At 52.9% G+C, this 20,091-nt stretch overlaps 1 protein-coding gene across 3 annotated transcripts in view; it reads right to left on the bottom strand.

Annotated features, from left to right (window-relative positions):
* Positions 1-20,091, bottom strand: part of NKD1 (NKD inhibitor of WNT signaling pathway 1) — an 85,316-nt gene that overhangs the window by 18,679 nt on the left and 46,546 nt on the right. For 2 of the 3 annotated variants that reach the window (XM_032486280.1, XM_032486281.1), the window contains exon 4: positions 10,182-10,248. In XM_032486280.1, coding sequence (XP_032342171.1) covers positions 10,182-10,248 — 67 coding nt within the window. Of the gene's footprint in view, positions 1-10,181; positions 10,249-14,800; positions 14,846-20,091 lie in introns of those variants that run through there. The other variant, XM_032486282.1, reaches the window with a different exon arrangement.

Here is a 20,091-nt window from a genome sequence, read left to right as displayed (position 1 = left end):
CTTGGGGTCAGGGTCATTTGGGGTCATTGGGAGACTGGCTCTGAGAAGCGGGCTATGCACTGTACAACTCTAGGGGGCGCCGTTCACATGCTGGCCATCCTAGATTTGTTTATTGCTTCTGACATTTTCCCGACAGATGGCAGAAAGGTGTCTTGAGGAGGGGCCCTTTTTTCCAATTTGCACAAATGCACCTGTTGCTAGCAGAATGCTGTCTAAACCCATTCAGTCTAGCACTTTATTCTGCAGTCCTCTCTGGGATCTTCTGATGGCTTCACAGGAGCCTGCGCATCCATGCAGCCAGAATGCACGTTTCTTGAGAGCTGGGGCCCGGCAGGCTACTGCCCCTGGGGGTACAGCCTGTCCCATACATGAACAGAGCAGACACTCCATCTCAGTGTGCTCCACTGCACCAAATCCCACGGGTGGAAGGCTGTATCACAAACACCGTGAACTCTAGCGTGATTGACATTGGTAACCGGCATGGGAAAGAAGGGGGTTTAAAAGGGGTGGGTCTCTTCCTGAATCCCAGACTTCAGCTAAAATCCCAACCCTGGATGATATCAGCAAGTGCCAGCTTACTTTAACACAATCCAGAAAGGCCTGGTTGATATTAAACTTTGGAAGAAGAGACAAATTTGAAACACGGTATGACTAAATCAGCCCCACCAAAGACCAGAAATGACTAATACTCAGAGGCGTGGCGGACACCTCTCTTATCCCAGATACCTGGCAAGTTCTTCTCAGTTGATACAACATAAGATTTAACACAAGCCAGAGCTTCCTGGCTGGAGTTTGGACACTCGCCTTAATGTATCCACAGGCCTTTCTAAATTGTCCACGTCCAGATTATCTGCTGCAAATATTTTAGTCTCAGAGTGGCTTGCCAGGATGTTTCTGACTCCCCAACCCTCCAGCAGCAGCTGTTAGAGGGAATGCAGATGAATTTCAATATTAGCCTACGCCAAATATAATTAGGAGGGGAAATCTGCTGCCCGTAAAAAGAGAAAGATATCATATGCGCATTCCAGGCCAAATGGTTTCTGGAGGCTCTCCTTGGGGAATGAGGGTCCTAAAGATACACATATCCGTTCATCCATGCACACAGCAGCGGGCCATGCAGGGGATGCTCGTGAAGTCAGTGGGTACACACATTATTTCATTAAGTCCTCTTAATAACACCACAGAGGGTGTTATGTTATTTGCATTTTACAACAGGAAACTAAGTTTGAAAAACAAACGTGATCGAGCCACATCCTTCCTGCTGTCTCTCAGTCCTGACTCTCCGCGGAGCTGCTTTTCTCTGCCAGGAAAATTTTCTCTGTCTCTCCAACTCCTGCTCATTCTTCAGGTCTTCTGTTGAAGCTTCCTACTTCTGAGGTGCACGCCTTCACGCCCTCAGGAGCCAGGTTAGGTTTCCCTGCTCAGTGATCCCTGGTTACCCCATTTTTTTTATTTGGGGAGGGGGGAATTGGGTTTATTTATTTATTATTTTATTTTTAGAGGAGGTACTGGGGATTGAACCCAGGATCTCATGCATTCTAAGCACGCACTCTACCATTTGGGCTATACCTTCTCTCCTTGTTCCCCCAATATTATCATTATTCATTTAACGGAATCCTCCTCCTACTGCTCTGCTATGTAGTGCAGCACCTGTCACACTAGACACAGGGGTTTCACCACCACCATCATCAAAATGAAACAGCAATCAGGAGCAGAATCAGGACTGGAACCCAGAAGGTATGGAAACATAACTAAAATCCCAGTTTCCTGCCTCCTCAGCCACTGGCCTCGCCACTGTCACATCACAATAGTTCACACCTGCTCCCGCCTATCCCGAAACCATTCTCCTCCTTCCGATAATAGAATCCGGGTTTTCTCTCGTGGACTGCCCCTCCCCCATCTCAAGCCATGTGGCTTATCGGGGGCTGATCCCACCCCAAGCTTCCGGGATGCACCCAGCACCCAGACCCGACCAGCTTCTTTCATCCTCATGGCCATGTGTCCTAGGTCAGTGCCAGAGGAGAGTTCATGGTGAAGCTGACCAAGATAAAAGTTTCTGGGCCCCTGGCCTGCACGGGTCCCTTCCAAGTTGGAATGTGTTCACATGGTTGTTTGTTTCTGTGACATTTTCAGAATCAGGTCTTTTATCCTCAGTCTGTTAAGAACGCTGTCTCTCTCCACGCTGACTTTCCAGATGTCTCTTTGTGTCACGTGGTGTTGGAGTGAACACAGGCATTTCTGGAATCGAGCTAAGGGGAGGTTGAGTTGGGGACCTATTTATTTAGGCTTAGAGGGAAATATATCTATATTTAATATAAATATAGAGTGAGTCCATCATTGTGAAAGAGAATCATGTGTTCTTTTACTTAAAGGAGGCCCCCCAGATTGGATAAGCTTTGGGTCCCATGAAACCTAGACCTACCTTGGCCAGTAAAGTGAGAATCAAGTTTTGCAAGAAATAATGGACTAGGGGGCTCTCTTTCACCCGTGATGGCTCATCCTAGAGCTGGGCAGTCATTTGTGCACCTTAGTGGGAGAGACTAACAGCACACAGAGAGACGTGATGTAGAGAGAGAATGAATGTGTGTGGGTGTGTGCGTGCGCGCGTGCACACACGTGCATTTGCATGTGTTGAAGACATGGTTTGAGCTCCTGGATCCAGCCAGCCCCTCTTAGGCAAGATCTACCCCTAGGATTTTTCCATTTCATGAGCCAGATCTTAAGTGAGCTTGGGTTGAGCATCCAAAAGAACCCAAAGAATCCCAACCTAACGATCCATCACTCAGAGCCCCTGCCTGCTTTTCAGGAAAAACAAAACCACCACCAGAACAGTAATTGACCCCATGCAGTCCTCTGGAAGGTGGTTTCCGGCTGGTTCCACCAGTGGTGTCCACTCCTTCCTGGGTCTTTTTCTCCACATTCCTGCCTCCTCAGGTCACATTTTTCTGTAAGCAGATTTTATTTAAGGGCCAGTTGTGACTGAGGGGAAAGAAGAAAGGGGGGAAAAAATCTGCCCAACAAATAGCATTCTGGCCTTTTTTTCTCATCAGAGCCTAAGGTTGATGGCTACTCTGCTTTGAGGTTTGAATAGGATTGAGACGAACCATCTGTTGGGGGAGGGAGGGGGGAACGCCAGGAGAGGGCGAGGGAAAGGGAAAAAAGCCTTCTTTGGGCTAAAAATACCACGGCCCTTCCACTCTCTCCCCATCCCCGCCCAAGTTAAAACATGTGATGAAATTCAACTTTAAAAATCTAACCCCGAGCTACTTGAAACTATGAAAGCCTCCTCGGTATCTGACACAAGTCAGAATTTCCACTGTTCAAGCTGAGCTTTTATGAAGATCAGACTTGAGAGAAACTGCTGTCACTGCTGCAACCGGGCTTCTGGGGGGACCGCAGTGGAGTGGAGTCGGGGCGACCGACGCGCGCCAGCAGGACAGGTTCTGAACTGAGGGAGAGAAGCCAGCGGGGTGGGGCCCGCCTGCCCCCTCCGTCTGGGGGTCTCCGCTGCTCCTCAGTGAACTCCCCTTCCTCTCAGACTTCCAGGGAACCGCCAGCCAGCCCCACCGATCGACAAGCCTTGCCCGGGGCTCCTGTGGAGCTGTCTGTGGCCCCTTCCAGAGAACCTGAGAAGTCCTCTCTCTTTCTCTCCCCCCACAACTGCCCTCCTGAACTCCAGACCTGGGGTCCAACTGTCTACTCAGCATCTCGACTTGGACGTCAAACAGGAATCTTGAACCCAACACATCCAAAAACAAAAGCCTTCACCTCGAAGTGACACCACCAATTCCTTAGTTCCTTAAGCCCAGACTCTAAGGTGTACCCGGGACTCCTTTCTTTCCCTCATCCACCTCCTCCCCACCACACCTCCGTCTCCCACCTCTTCTGCCCCTCCCCCAGACCCATCCACTTCTCTCCAGCCCCCCAGCTCCCAGGTGAGTCCAATGCCATCCCATCGCCTTTCCCCTGCACTCCCCAATCACCTCCTGCTTTCATTGCTTCCTTCCTCCCCCTGAAAAACCCATCCTTCCCAGCAGCCCCAATTATCTCCTTAAAATGGAAGTCAGAATCTGGCATTCACCTACCTCAAAACTTTCCAACAGTTCCTTTTCATAAGCAGCATGAGACTCAAGCGCATGGCCCCACCCTTGTCGGCTGCCCCACCCTCCTCTCCAGAGCCTCCCTTCTGTTCTTCCCTAAACCCCACATCCTTCCACCCAGGGGCTGTGCTCACTTCAACTGGCTGCTCTCCCTTCCCGTCCTCCCAGGGCTGGCTCCCTCCACCATCTGCATCTCCGCTGAAATACCACCTCCTCAGAGAGGTCTGTCACACTCCACCCTTCCCTGGGTTTTACCTCTTTGCGAAGCACCACTCCCAGAACCTTGCATGCTCACTTCCTGGATGATTTATCCACTGCCTGTCCCCCTCCCACCAACAGTCTGACAGCAAGGGCCACCTACCTGTTTGTGGCTGGAACCCAGGGCGCAGCAGGGCCCCACACCTGCAGCAGGTACTCCGTAAATACTCACTGAATAAGGAGGTGTTAAAGGCCTGAGTTCTGTTCCCACTCCGCTGTGTGACCTTGGACAGGTCACATCCCCTCTCTGGGCCTCAGATTTCCTACCACAAATGAAGGGAACTAAAGGCCTCCCAAGGGCTCCTCTGCTCAGTGAATGGTTGACATCTCACACCTGGGAGCCTGGATGGACTGGAGCGGGGTACATGGGACCTGCCTGGGGGCCTGACTTCAGTAACTGCGTGGTGGTGGCTTCATTCATCCAGTGAGTACAGCTGGTCCCTGACTTGCGATTTTTCAACTTTACAAAGGTGTGAAAGCAATACGCATTCAGTAGAAACTGTACTTCGAATTTCAAATCTGGATCTTTTCCAGGGTCTGGTGACCTGCAGTATGGTCCCCTCTTGTGATGCTGATAGCAGCAGTGAGTCAGGATCCTGACTCCAGGGGCTCTTAGGGGCTTTTAGTCCTGAATGAAGGCAGGACCAGAAGGCAGGACTGGGTTCTCTGGAGTCAGCTTTCTATAGAAGTAGCCAAGCTGAATCAGCCACACGATCACGGGGCACACAACACATACACTGACACCCATCCCGCACCCAGACAACCATTCTGTTTTTCACTTCCAGTACAGTATTCAACAAATGGCATGAAGTATTCAACACTTTATTGTAAACAGGCTTTGTGTAAGATGATTTTTCCCTAGTGTAGACTAACATGAGTGTTCTGAGCACGTGTAAGGCAGGCAAGGCCACGCTATGATGGTCAGCAGGTTGGATGTATGAAATGTATTTTCGAGTAACGACATTTTCAACTTATAATGGCTTTATCGGGACATAACCCCATCATAAGTCAAGGGAGATCTGTATTTACTGAGCTCTTACAGCATGCCAGACTATGTCACGCACTGGGAGTAGAAGGAGACATTCAGAGATTCTAATAGGATTAAAGAAGCTTTGAAAATAGGCCCTCTTTGATCTGGACTAGTAAATAATTACAAACACCAGTTGGCCCCTCGTCAAGAAAGATGGACCCACGAAACAAGAGTCACGGCAGCTCGCAGACATTGGCATACTCTGTACCAGGGCTGTTCTCTGGGCTTCCATAAATAACCTCGCTGTCTTCATAGGAACTCTGAGGAAGAAGTGCTATGGCTGCCCCCAACAAGAGACTGGGGAAACTAAAGCACAGAGGAGTTAAGTGAGTCACTCAAGGTCACACAGTGATTTGTAAACCAGGCTGGATCTGGGATCTGACTTCAGAATAAAGGGAGGAGGGCGCCTCTCATGCACTCTGATAGGGTTGGAAGAAGACAGGGCTCGGTGGTGCAGACTGGGACAGGTCCTGAGCTCACAGTGGGGCTGCTCCACCTTCCGGGTCTCAGTCCTAACACCGCTGCCCTGCTCGGCAGGACCTGCCGCTCCAGGTACAGCCACCCTCAGGCGAGGGAAGCAGAGAACCCACAGACCTGCCAGGCCAAACCCGAGCTGAGCCAAAGCGAGGCCTGCCTGGCAGCAGCCCTGGGAGCCTGGAGGGAGGGCCTGGCCCCCAGGATAGAGGCCACCTGACTCCAGGGACTTTGAGGGGCTTTTAGTCCTGAATGAAGGCAGGACCAGCAGGCGGAACTGGGTTCTGCAGAGTCAGCTTTCTACAGAAGATGTCAAGCTGACTGCACCCTGCCCGCTTTCACCCGTAAGCAAAGAGGTGGAAAGACAAGAAACAGCCATGCTGCTGAGGGTCCGTGGGCAGAGGCCGAGGATGAGAGGGAGGAGTGAGCCAAGAGGCTGGGCAGGGGTGAAGTCGGGTCACGGCACTCGGTGCGGGGGGAGGGGCCCCAGAGGGAGGGGCCTGAGACCACTTACAGGTATTCCCTGCCTGACGAGCGCGTCCTGGAGGCTGCTCAGGGTGACACAGGTCTGCCAAACAGGCCTGGCACCAATGTCCACCTTAGGCCACAGGCAGCCACCACTTGTCATCCTGCCCAACTGGAGAGGTGGGGACGGCAGGTGGTAGTGGAGTGAAGTGTGGGGTGACCGTCCCTGGTCCTCAGTGTCCTGTGGGGTCAGCAGAGGAGGGTCCCTCTCCCCTTCCCCTGCAGCCGCAGGTCCTGCCTGCCACGCCTGCGGCCTCTGGAGTGCGGGACTCTTCCTGCTCACTTTGTTCTTGCCACAGTTCAAAAAGAGCTCCCAGCCCCAGCCCTCGCTCCCAGCCCAGCCTTAATCTCCCATCCCTCGAGCTCCCAGCTGGCCAGTTAAGGCAGTTAAGACGCTGGATTAGGGGCCGGCTTTACATAACAACGCAGGAGCTAAAGCCGTCCTCTCCTGGGATGGCTAAAAGACTTCTTTTTATCTTCACGCCTCAGATGGCCTTTTTCCTCCCTTAACAGCCCTCCAGCCGGCCAAGAGGCAATGAACTTGGCCAACAGGAAGACAAAGAAGAGATTCAGGCTTCAGCTTGCTCTCCCTTGGCCCGGAGCACAGAGGGATGCCCGCAGCCCCAATTCTGGGGCCAGGTGGATGCTTCTCTGTGGCCAGGACTTGGCAGCACCCATTCTCACCAGGCCTGGCCATGGGGTGGCCTGCCGTCCACAGCCATGTCCTCCATACTGGGGGGTAGGGGGTGGCCTTGGACCCAGAGCCAAGGGTGGCCGGAGGACCACAGACAGTCACTGGGGCCAGCATCCCTTCCAAGGAGTCTCAGGAGCGACACAGGCAGCCCCACGCCACTGCTTTATTTACTTATTCTTCTCGCTTTTTAACTCTGTTGTGAGTCTCCCATTTCAAAGGAATATATGATTACATTCTTCTTGTAAAAGTTAAAAGATTAATTACAGTTAATGCTACAAACCTCTTTGACCACGCTTTCCAGTTTTAGTCTCCTCCTCCCCTGCCCAGAAGGAGCCACTGTTTTTGTCTGTCTAGACCTCCAGCTACACGATAATATATAGATGTATGTGCTATTCACTCATGTATACAAGGAAATACAGAGTACTGCCCACGCCCTTTTTTACCTAAAAGATAACATACTGTTTATAACAGACATCTTTGTCTATGCATATATCTAACTGCGTCTTTCTGCAACCTAGTCTGTTTTACACTTTGTGCTTCTGTGTGAGCTTTTGTTTGAAGAAAGGGGCTGGAAACTTGAAAACCTAGTCTAACCCCTAGTTGGGAAACTGAGTCGGACTAGTGGCTCCCCTTCCCTTGTCAGTGGTGGCATCAATGTGCCCAGACACCATCCAGGCAAGGCACCCTGGCTGCCCTCAAAGCTCGACCTGTAGCTGTCAACCATGGGGACAGATCACGTGCCACCAACCTCAAGCCCTTTTCCCAACAGGAGCTGGGAAGCTTGGGCACCTCATATTTATTCCCCATCTGTCAGCCAGTGTTTGTCAGTGCCACCCCCACCCCCCACAGCAGTTCATCCTCCCTGTAAGGTGCCCATATCCTCTGAGCATCCACCAAATCCAGCTCCATGTCCCCAAGCATCATGTTACCAAAGGCAGGGGACCCAGAGAGGGAGGAACTTGGCCAAGGTTCACGGCAAGTCACTGCGGGAGCTGGGAGGAAGCCAGGTCCACAGGTTCCTAGGCCAAGTGTTCTTTCTACTTCATTACAACAGGACTCATGCTCTGAATGCAGTGACTGAACAAAGTACTCTACCTTTCAGAAAGAGAGGTTGATGCCATAGGCAGGCCATTTCATGTCTACAGGGAAAGATGCCTCATTTGAAATCAATTACATGATTTCAGACTGAGCCTCAATGGACAGAAGTGCCTCGTGTTTTGCAGGAACCAGGGACTCAATAAATGATGAATAGATAGATAGGTGGATGATAATTGGAGGATGGTTAAATGGATTAAGGAATGAGTGATGGATGATGAATAGTTGGGCAGAGGATGGATTATGGGTGGCTGAGGAATAGCTAAGGGCTGGCCAGCTGATGGGTGAGTGACAAAAGAGGAGGCAGATGAATGAACAGGCAGTGATGGAAGGATAGGTGGGTGATAGGGGGAGCAACAGATGGATGGATAAGTGTTGGATAAGTGGGTCATGGATTATTGGGTGGGTGATGAGTGAGTAATGGGTGGATGAATGAACAGATAGATAAATGGACAGATGGATGATTGGATGGATAGTGAATGGCTGGTGGATGGAATAGATGGGGAGGCATAAATGAACAAGAGAATAAAGTTGCTAAGTTCCCCAGTGAGTGAGCAAATGAATAAGTAAGTGGAATGAATACTGAAGCCCATGTAATCCACATGGGGTGGGGGGGTTGGGGGGTCACCTCAGTCCCCAGGGACATCCTGCAGACCTTCACCTGACTCCCCAGATCTTCTCTAGGCCCCAAGTCCTGGCATCTCTCCACAGAGCCAAGGATGACAACTGAGGGTTGGGAGAGCCCAGGGAACAATGAGAATCAAAACCCCTGAGCCCCTGAGTGTAGCTACCAGATCCACAGGCAAACACGCTCAAGGCAAACACCCCAGAGCCTGGGCAGAGTCATGTCCACGTGACTCCTCCCGCCTCTGTGCGGGATCTACTTGTATCTGAGCAAAGTCTGACAGATATCTGGGTCCCCAACCAGCTTCCAACTCCTGGGCCACTGCGTGAGTCTCTTAAAACAGTGCTTGTCAAAGTGCAATGTGCATACAAGTCACCTGGGGAGCCTGTTACAGAACAGGATAGGGGCCAGGGATTCTACACTCAACACAGCTCTCAGGCCCAACGTGGCCACAGTCCTCGGGTCTGGCCCAGGCTCCCCTCCAGAACCTCCTGGCACAGACTACTCTCCTCTCAAGGCCCTACAGGACCCTCAAGGCCCGGATTCCCCCCAGAGACCCCTGGGTGCCCAGCTTTCCTGCCAGCTACCTGTCCTGGTCCCGGTAGAGAGGACTTTACTGTCCTACAGGTGCCCCAGTTTGACAATTCTCTCCTCTGTTTCTCAGTAAAAAAGGGAAATGCTATCTCATCTATTAAGTGTTTTCTAATGCCAGCCAGTCCTTGCACCAACGCAGGGACTCAAGCAGGAAAAGGCCCTCATTCTTATTCTACAAACGTGGAAACTCAGGCTTAGAAAGGGGATGTGGCTCCCCAAAGCCAAATCAGCACACCAGAGGCCAGCCGGCCCTCTACTGAAGGGTCCTAATTCTGTCTGCACTGTGCTGCTTCCCCTTGAAGAAAGAATGGAGTGAGAGCAACAGAGGAGAGCAGTGAGGGGCTGGGGTGCGTTTGTGTGTGTGTGCACGCCTGTGCTCCATCCAGGTGGGTGACGTGAGTGGAAAAAGGGGGAAATACAAGGACTACTTCGTGCAGTGCTTGCTACATGCCCAGCCTGCTTGAGGGTCCTATGAGTGGTTACTGTGATCACCCTCAGTGGGGAAGCTGCAGTCAAACAGCCTGTCCAGGACCCCACAGCTGATACAGGGCAGAGCCAGTATGAGAACTTGTGTGGTCGGGCTCCACCCCAGGCATGTCCCTAAGAGGTGCTTTACTTCCCCTTTGCTCCTCACTCCACCTACCCCTAGACCACCCCTATCAAGAGTCAGAGTCCTGTCCTCCACCTGGTTTGCAAATTTTCTGGAGGAGACGTGGGGCATGAGGTAGACCAGATGGCCCTTTTCCACTTCACTGCCCTTAGGAAGGGAGTGATGGACTCTAGTACCTTCTAGCCGAAAGTCTTCCTCTTCTTCCTCGCTGAGCGTTTCTCTGAAAACTTCGCCCACAAGCTCCTAGAGAAAGACAAAGCAGGGATATTAAGGCAGTATCGGGGTCAGATAGGAACCTAGCATTGTCACCATCAAGGTGGTATCATGAATGTGTGAGCGGCTGGATGCAAAGAAGCAGGGACCCCGTTCTGATTCTTCTGATGGGAACTTAGGTCAACTAGGTAGATTCTATCACACATGAACAGTTAATTATTGCACTGCTTTTTAGGAAGTAAGTTTTTCCTCAGTCTACAGCCCGCTATGGAGCACTACACCGGACCACACTTCTCTCTCAGAAAGGGAGTTCGACCCCCTACCCTGGAAAAAGACAAAGACAAGATGAGAAAATGTCCCTCCTCTATCCCTCTGAGGCACTTTATGGATCAGGACCACAGCTTCCCCTCTGAGTTCCAAGAAGAGATCCCAATTTGGACCCTTCCCGTACCAGAGGGGCCCAGGTGGTGCGTCTTGGTGGATTTATCAAGAGGGCATGGTGTGCTGGTAGGGCAGGTGCCGACTACCCTTAACATAAACTCCAACTCTTTAGCACAACATCTAGGAACCTACAGGCTTTGGCACCAGCTGACTTCAATCACACCTCCCGCATCTCCCCAACACACACACCTTCCAGCAACTAGCCTGACCCTTGCACACGCCTTGCCTTGGTTCCCACGTGTGAGTTTAAAATGTCTGGTATCTCATCCCACATGGCAGAACTGCTCCCAATCAGCCTGGTCAGGCTACCACCCAGGTGTTGTCAGGTTGGCAAGGGGAGTTTGCTCAGTCCACGGGCTGGGAAATTTTCGGGATGTCAATAAAGGTCCGATCTAGCTGATCCCACCCCAGCAGGACCACCTAGACAGGGAGGAGAGCCGCTCGTCAAGCTGTCTTCCGTATTTATGGGTATTCTGCCAAGAGGAGTTCCGTGATCAAAAGAGATTGTTTGAAACAAAGTTAAACAAGATCCCTTACTGCAGGACTTACTACGCTAAAGGACACTGAGGATCTCAAAGTAGCACTCTATGTTGCATACCCCAAACCTACTCAGACCACGAAGTTTTGTTTTTCAAAAGCATTACATGGGATTCGTGTTCTGAGGAACCCACGGTGGAAAATGCTCCCCTTTTGGGGGAGAAATGAAGTTTGGTTGGGGGCGGGGTCCACAATGCTTCTCTCTCTTGATATCCACAGTGATGCCAGGCAGTGCTTCTCCAACCACAAAGTGACAAGCGATAAAAAAAAAAAAAAAAAGCCTGAACTCAGCAGCTGTCACCAAGTTCTCTTTTTTGGGGGAAAAAAAAAAGTATAAAGAAAAAGAAAAAAACACCCTCTTCTTGAAAAATTAAAAGAAAAAAAATCCTGCACTGGAGATGCTTTAAAAGAAAAACCAGTGCTCGCCTTGATTAACAAAAGAAAAACAATGCTTTCTCTAGTTGATCTTATCAATTGGACACAGCTGGAGAGAAGTCTCGTGTGTGTTTTTAAAGATGAACAGCTAACAATTTATGGATTAGGGCTGGTCTTCTCTGTTCTCATTCTTCTTTCAAATTGTTCTGGGGCATTACACACTCTCTCGGAGGTTGTTAAAATGTGGTCATTCAGACTCTTGGTGTCCCATGGACTTCAAAACCAGGCTGCTTTATTCCTCGAGTCAGGATGGCTTCTCTCTCCTCCTCTACCAATTATAATCACCGAACACTTCCTGGGCTTGTAAACTGGCTGTTTGTGTTAACAGGGCTGGAGTTGACAGGGGGACTGGGAGACGGTGACAGGAAAGGGCGGCACTCGGCTGGCATCATTAGATGGCTGGGATGCCCCGGCAGCCAATTAAAGCCCATCTTTCATGCCGGAGGAAGACGGATGCCGCTTCCCAGAAAGGCTGGCAGGCAGCACTTCCTCACAGGAGCAGGCGACCATCTTCAAGGGAAGCAAGAGACCTGTTCACGCTGGTGCCTTGAGGAGGGCGGGATCTGGCGGTGACCTCGGCCGTCACCTTGACCGCTCCTGGCAAGGCTGACAGGACCCGTGAGATGGATACTTTTGGGAACTTGCATCTTTTTACTGGTATACTCAGAGAAGTTTAAAGGCTCCAAATGTCACCACCAACAAAGCAGCCGTCTGGAAGTCCCATAACGATGCCTCTCGGTGTGTCTAATGCACCCACAGTCATCACTCTGATGGCGGCTTCAATGCTCTCAGAGAAGAACTGTCTGCTGGGGGGACCTAGCTCTCTGACATATTAAAGATATGTCTCTGCACATTAAAGCAGAGTTCTGGCAAGTTCTGGGGTCGCCTTCTTCCTGCTAAACCTTACCCTGCTCTGTACAACACAGCGAAAGCTCCTCAGCTCTACAGTCTGCTGACACACAGTGCAGAGCAGGTGCTCAACTGTGGCAAAAATTCATTTCTTCCACTGACCCAGACAGCCTGGGACCTGAGAAGTGCGGTGTCTGTGGCCCTCAAGCTTTGAATCACTGGGCCAGAGGCAACACAGAATGCTAAGCCAGACATAGGATCACATCCTGGCTCCACCGCCTCCCACGCCCCTGGATGTGCGGCCAGCCACTGCCTTCTGGGAACCTCAGTCTACTTACCTATAAGTGGGCACATGGATAAACTATAACAATAACAAAACAGCTGACGCTTATTATGCATTTCCTACGTGCCGGGCACCATGCCAAGCACTTTATACATGTATTATCTCCCTCCATCATAACAACAGCCCTGCTCTTTCCATCTCTCAAGGAGCACATGCTCATAAAACTGATTTGCAAATTGTAAAGTGAGAGGTGTAACTGTTATTATTTTCTTTGACAAAGTGCCCCATCCCTCAAGGAACGAGACAGGACAATAATGCTAACGATGGTCACTTACATCACCAAGTACTCACGGTGCATGAGGCACCGACTGACAGAATATTCACCAGAACCTCCAGAGAACGGGGTTCCCAGCAGCCCTGGGTTTAAATGAGGAGGAGGCTCCAAGAGGCCAAGCAACTGTCTCTGGATCATCAGCAGAGCCAAGACTTGAGCCAGCTCCTAGTGGTGCCTGGCCTGAGCCCGGACAGTGGAATCAGGGCTCCCATGGGCATGGGGACAGAGGTGGCCCAGAGTCCCGGCACTTGTCAGGGACCAAGAGTCATGCTTATGGAAGTGCAAGAAAACAGCCCAGCCAGCAGCTCCAGTGGGTCAGGGGCCAAGTACTCCCAGCTGCCCTGCAGGACTCAAAGGCCCCACGGCTCCTCCCCACTAGGTTTAAGACTGGACCAGGCTATGGCTGGGAGCCTCTGCATGCAAGGTTTGGGGCCAGGCCCTCAGGACCATCCTGCAGGAAGGCACTCAGACCCCCTCAACAGCCACGAGCCCCAGTGGGAGCCCCAGCACAGAGGGTATGGGGAATGGAACTGGCATTATTCAGACCTTGGTTCAAAGCCCAGCTCTGCCTCACATCAGCTGGCCATCTGGATGAAGGAGCTTTATCCCCCAGTGTGCCTCAGTCTCCCCATCGGTACACAGGGAGGACGGCACTCACCCAGTCTCAGGGCGGGTGTGAGGACTAACTAAGTCATTTCACATCAAGTACTGAGCGTTATACCTGATACCACGACTGGGGCTCGGCAGACAGTGGTTACTGCTTATTGCTTCTACTCTTATTGTCAAAAGGCCACCGGAACATTGCTGGGAGAAGCTGAAAGGCCCAAGGTGCCCTCGCATACACGGAGAAACATGTTCTTGTCCTGCCTGGTGCATATTTTTAGTGCTTTGCGTTTAATCCCCATGGCAGTCCTTTGAGGTGGCACCATTATTATCCCCACTCTACAGGTGAGAAAACTGAGGCACAGAGAAGTTAAGTGACTTGCCCAAGGTCACACAGCTAGTAAATATCAGAGCCAGGACTGAAAGCAGGCTGCCTGGTTCCAGGGTTCTTACTCTTCACCGCTGCCCTAGAAGAAGCCGAGTATGGGGCTTGGTATGCAGTGACTGCCCTTCACTGCTTCCTTTGTCCATTCAGCTGTCACTCTGGCCCCTGGTCCCAGCCCCCGCTCCTCTGGCCTCTAGGACAGTCAGCCTCAGCCTCTGCTCCAAATTCTGATCAAAGACCTTCCTGGATACCCAGACCTCCTGCCCCGGCAAGCTTGGTGTCAGGCTACCCTCTGCCCAGTGGCTAGGTTTGGTGGCTTCTCAGGCCACAGGGCCCAGAGCCTGCCTCCTTCCTGAGTCCCAGCACTGCCCCCTCCTCTGCCCCACACTGGGCCCCAGGAAGAGAGGCCAGCTCCTCCGGGTGCTGAGTGTGCAGCCAGCACCAGCCCAGAGCCCAGGACTGCAGGCACAAGGCCTTATAAGGCCTCCAGGGAAGGGAACCCACATCAAAGTAGGGCCTTGGGGAGCGGCTGGAGTTCGGTTGGGGTTTTTCCTCTTTGTCTTTGAGACTTCATACTCCTGAGCTTAATATCTTCCCCCACCGCCGGCCCCAACAGTTCTTTGTCAATCTTTCTGTTCTCTAAGAGCTAACAGATGTTGGTGCCACAGGGTTTCAAAGGAAACTCCTGGTGCCCACAGAACACGGCACAACTTACAGATTCCAAGAATGCACAGGGCTGCGACATGCGGGGCGAAGAGAAAGGTGGGAGGCAGGACCCAGCCACCCTGGATCCCTTAGATCCAAGCGGTCTGCCCTGGAAGCTGCTCCAAGAAATTCCTGGCTCTCTCTTCTCAGCACACTGCATAAAGGCAGCGTTCCCGCACACAGGACATTCCTGGGGAACCAGCGCCGCAGTGGGCAGGCCCCTCAAAGAGCATGCTCTGGCTGTGGAGGGCAGGGATGCTCCATTCCCGGAACCCAGCTGCACCTGGGAGCCAGGGTGCCTGCCTGCCCATCTTCGATAGCAGAGTGACAGCAGATGCCTTCCTTAACCCCTCTGGGCCCCCTTTTGCTCATCTGTAAAATGATGATTTCGAGGTCAGAGGAGTCAGTAAGAAAATGTAGACAAAATACGTAGCATGGCATCTGATGCAAAGGTACCAACTTCGCTCCTCCATAGTGCCCTCCTCCTGCTACGTGTTCGGAACATTCTCACATTTTATCTTTGCAAAACCCTAACACCCAAAGATTTGATGCCTCAGGCTCCACCCTGGGACAACACTCCCACATGTGTCCTGGGAAGGCATGTTCAAGTTCAGTGATGTTGATGGTAACATTGTTCCTATTAACCTACCGTCAGAAACACACTGAACACCCATCAAAAGAAAGTGTGCTAGTGGCAGTTCAAAGGAGCTAGGCAGGTCTGTACACACTGACACGCAGAGCCCACACCACATGAAAGACACACAGCGTGTGAAGTTCCTTATACATCCAAGAAAACGCCAAACACACACATGTACCATGAGATCACCCCCATGTGCACGATGTCCATGGTTAAACCCAAGGAGGGGAGGGAGACGAGATGGAAGCGGGTGGGAGTCAGAAACTTCAGGTGTATCAGAACTGTTCCAATGTTTAAGATAAGTACATCCATGTGTCACTTGGGTCATTAAAACCTACTTTAACAAAACCCCCCACAATAACCCACTTGACAGAAGAGGGACTTGAGGCTCAGCCAGGAGATGAAGTGGCTGGTCCAAGGTCACATAAGGACAGAAAGTGGGTTAGAGGCCCCAGGCCCTGGGGTCCTCACCTCGAGGGCAGCAGGCCAGGATGATGCTCGTGGTCTCCTGGGGCACAGACCTTCTGGGGCTCTGGCCCCCCACCCAGCAGTGGGGCAGACCCCTTATTTTGGGCCAGACCCTGGAATCAAGAGTGGGTGGGAAACCAGGGCCATCCACTTTCTGGGCCTCAATGTCCCCGACTCCAACATGCGACTCTAACCTGGAGACCTTTATTACTTCTGCCCCTGGGAGCTTTCTCTGGCCTCCAAAGTCTGCTCTGCCCACAGGGGTGGGGTGGCGGGGTGGCGGGGAGGGAGATGGCACTGGCTGCGGCGTTAGGGAGGGCTCCTGGGGGCCCAGGCTCCAAGAGACTCCCCCCTCCCTGGGGATGGGTGGGAAGCCGACTCACGCTTCCCGGACCAGATGTCAGCAGAATCCAGATCTCAAGGGGCGGCTTCCAGAGAGAAATGGCCCTTCCTCTCAAATGAGCGAAGTGGGGCAGAGCCTTCAGCCACTCCCCAGAAGACACTGCAGCCGCCCACAGCCACAGGTCACCAGTGGGGGCTGCAGCTTTCCACCCGCATAGCACCTGTCCCCTGGCCACGGCTCAGCCACGTGGAGTCATCCCCCGGGATCCTTCTCATGAGAGCTGGCAGGAAAGACTTCTCTGGTGCCAAGGCTGCGCGTCTAATCTCCTCTGCAGCTGCTAGAGAAGGTCCTCCCCAGGAGAGAGCTCCCACGGGGGCAGAGAGAGGCCAGTGCCGGGAGAGGGCGCTCGTTCACGGCCTCAAGGCCAGCCTTCCCTAACACGCAGCCCCTCCCAGGGCTGGGGTCTGGATCTCTTTAGCTCTAGAACAGTGCCTGAGGCATAGGGCGCACGTAGTAGATACCTGCTGGGTGAATCCTGGGCCAGGGCCACCCTCACCTGCCTTTCCTGGGGACGGGACAGGTACAGAAGCCATGAAATTACCCGTCTTGCTTACACCAGTTCATGTGGGCTCTCGTTACTCGCAACTGGAAGCTCTGATGCCCACAGCCCCCAGCACCAAGCCACAGGCTCCTAAAACCCGAGCCCAAGACGCCTGGATGAGGTTGGAAGCCAGACAGAGGAGGCTGCCACCACTGGCCTTGCTGCAGCACCGCCACGAGGGTCCCCGAGCCTGGCTCCTCCGTGAGAGCCCAGTGAGCTGGGTGGAGGCGGGAAGCCGGACTCCCAGGGCTGCGGCCTGCAGAGCTGGCCTGCATGCTTGGCCTACGAGGACCAAGACTTCAGGACTCCAGGGATGTGTGGCGGTAATTAAAATTCCTCAGATTTCTCCCTCACTGTTTTTATCTGCTCGAGATGTAATCCCTGGGCATGTAATCTACATCCTAGGGGCTCCAGCCTGAGCTTGCTTCCTAGACTTCTCAGGAAGGTGGATGGTGGGCAGGGAGTGGGAGGCAGGGCTTCGCAGGGAGGACTTCAGACCCTTGGAGCCTGGCTCTGAAACCACTGCGTCCCCTTCCTCTGAGCCTCAGGCCCTAGTCCCTACAGGATACAAATGACCCCTAAAGATTGGTTGGTCCCATCCTGGAGACACAGCCGGCCACAGGCAGCAATAAGCCAGCAAAGTCCACCTCCTGGGCTGTCACCCCAGCAAGCTGTCAGCACCCACAAACCATTGTCCCAACTTCTCCCAGAACCGGGTCCCACCTGGGCTACCATGAGTACTTAATACTTTTCTTGAAATCAGCCCTCTCTCTTCTCTTTTTAAAAAAACCTAGTCTTGCCATAAGATCAATACAATCATGGGTGTGATGTCCTAGTTAGGAATGGGGTTTTAAAAAATGTAATGCACATAAAACAAATACAGAACCATTACAATACAAGACGTCCACCACTGGCCTCAAGTCCCATCCCCCCAGTAGAATGTGGGACGTCCTCTGGGAACGACAAAGTTTAAGGAGCCCAGAGTTGAAGTCTCTGCTCCTTTTTCAGCCCTAAGCAATCAGGCTGCTTCTAACAGGTGGGAAGAGTTGGGGGAGGAAGGAGGGAGGCCCCAGGCAAGGCAAGCACCTGGTGAGGACCGTTGAAAGAACGCTCTGCTGGCCCAACGGACACCCCTCCCACCCAACCACAGGCCTTTCCTCTAGGGCTCATGCTTTTGCAATGTGATTTCTGGACACAGAGAAAATGGCTGATGCCAATAGAAAATGGCCAAGTTCAGCATTACCCAGAATCCGCCCTGACCTCCAACCTTTGGGATTTCGGAGCTCGGCGGAGGAGATGTCCCCACACGAGGCAGATCGTCCAGGGCTGGGCTGGGCACGGGGCTTCAAGAGCTTGCTGCTGGCGTGACTGGGATTTTCCTACGAGTCAGTGCTCAAAGGAGTTTCTGCAGTGGAAACCAGGATCTGAGGATGGGCTTGTCTGGGTGTGGGAGGAACTGAGGTCACAAATATAAAGGACTCAGTGATAATAATAACCAGCATTTCTCTGGTAAGGGCCCAGCGGATGCCAAGCGCTCTGTTCTGCCCATTACATGCACCGCTAAATGCTCAGAACAGCCCTACAAACTGGGTGCCTGTTGTTACCCAACTCCAATCACAAAAACTGAGGCTTCGAGAGATTAGTAACTCATTTGAGGGTCTGATTTTGACCATGGCTCCTCTGTGTGACCATGTACAAATGACTTCACCTGTGTGTGCCTCAGTCTCCTCACCTGCACATGGAAATGACAGCCCCGCGACTGGAGGGATGGCTGCCACGGGGACACGGGAAAGCAGCGTCCGGACGCGTGCAGCACACGGCCAGGCAGTCCGCGTGTCATCAGCACAGCTGTTCCTTCTCTCGGGGCCCCCTCTTTCATTCCCGGCCGTTCCGTCCTCTCTTCCACCCCCGCTGTCTTTGGGATGCCGTACAGCTGATCAAAGCCGGATCCAGCAGAGCCTCAACCACCCCGTGAGGCCTCAGGCGGCATCCCCGGCAGGCTGCCTGCACTCAGCACCTCTCAGGGTCTCTGCGCTCCTGCCTGGCCACTGGCCAGCCGGGCTGCTGCCCCTGCCACACGACTGGCCTGTCATGCCACTGGTCCACCACCCGCTGGCCTGCCACACCCCACAGCCGAGTGCTGATAACAGGAGAGGCCAAAGGGGCTGGGGTGTGCACTGATCACCGAGCAGCTGGGCCGCCTCTGCCAGCAGCTCCTGGCCCGGGGACAGGCCCCAGGTCTGCTGCCAGGGTCTAGCCCGTGTGCCCTGCTGAGCAGGGTGGCCGAGAGCCAAGCTGCTTATGACGGACGGCACTTCATCAGTCGACCAGAGAGCAGTGCCCCCATAGACCACGGGCCGCTTCATTGTGGGGAAAGGATGTACACCCCTGCCTGGTGCAGAGCCCAGCCCAATCAGGGACCCTGTGCAGCCAGGGGCCCCGGGGCAGCACGGTATTTCTCTCAGCCTGGGGAGTGAGAGGTTTGGGCTTCTTGCTTCCACCAATGTAAATAAGTAGATGGAATAAGATGCTCTTGTTTCAACTGTCCAAAAAGTCCTCACTTTCAGGACAGAACCAGAGAACAATGGTTTGGGCCGGACTCTGGGACCCTCCTGCCATACACACACACACAAACACACACACACACACACACTCAGCCCACCCCATCAGGCCTTGAAGCTGTTGCAGGAGTCATCTTCCTGCCCCCCTGATCCTAGCCACAGCAGGCCTCCCTTCCTCTCTCCTGGGCCCCCTCCCCACCCCATAACCCAGCTTTGATGACCTCTCACCATCACCCTCACTGGCTGGACCACCCGCCTTGGGGCCTCCAAATCCTGCCTGTGCTGTTTCCTCTGCCAGGAGAGCCCTTGACTGTGGGATGAGGCCTTACCCTCTCCTGCTCTGGGGTGGCTGCAGAATCGCAACATCCCCCCACCCAACTGAGGCAGCATCAAGGGTTGCACCTCTGGGATCCCAGAGGACTCAGATCATTCAGGTCTTGGCTGACTATGTGTTGCCCAATCTGTGCCTCAGTGTCCACATCTGTAAAATGGGCCTGTGACACAGGAGTGCCCTGAGGGTCACACAAGAGGTGGCCGTGAAAAAATAGAAGAGTTAAAGACATTGTTGGGAGTGAGAGATCCCTGGGTCCACGCCGTCGGGTGGGAGAGCAGGTGAGGAAGAGCTTAGAGTCCGACCCTGCTGTGTCTGTAAACAAAAGAGGCATACTCTCCGGAATGTTTCTGGAACGAC

This window comes from Camelus ferus, chromosome 9, assembly GCF_009834535.1.
Source record: "Camelus ferus isolate YT-003-E chromosome 9, BCGSAC_Cfer_1.0, whole genome shotgun sequence".
NCBI lineage: Eukaryota > Metazoa > Chordata > Mammalia > Artiodactyla > Camelidae > Camelus > Camelus ferus.
This window is presented reverse-complemented; position numbering and strand designations above follow the sequence as displayed.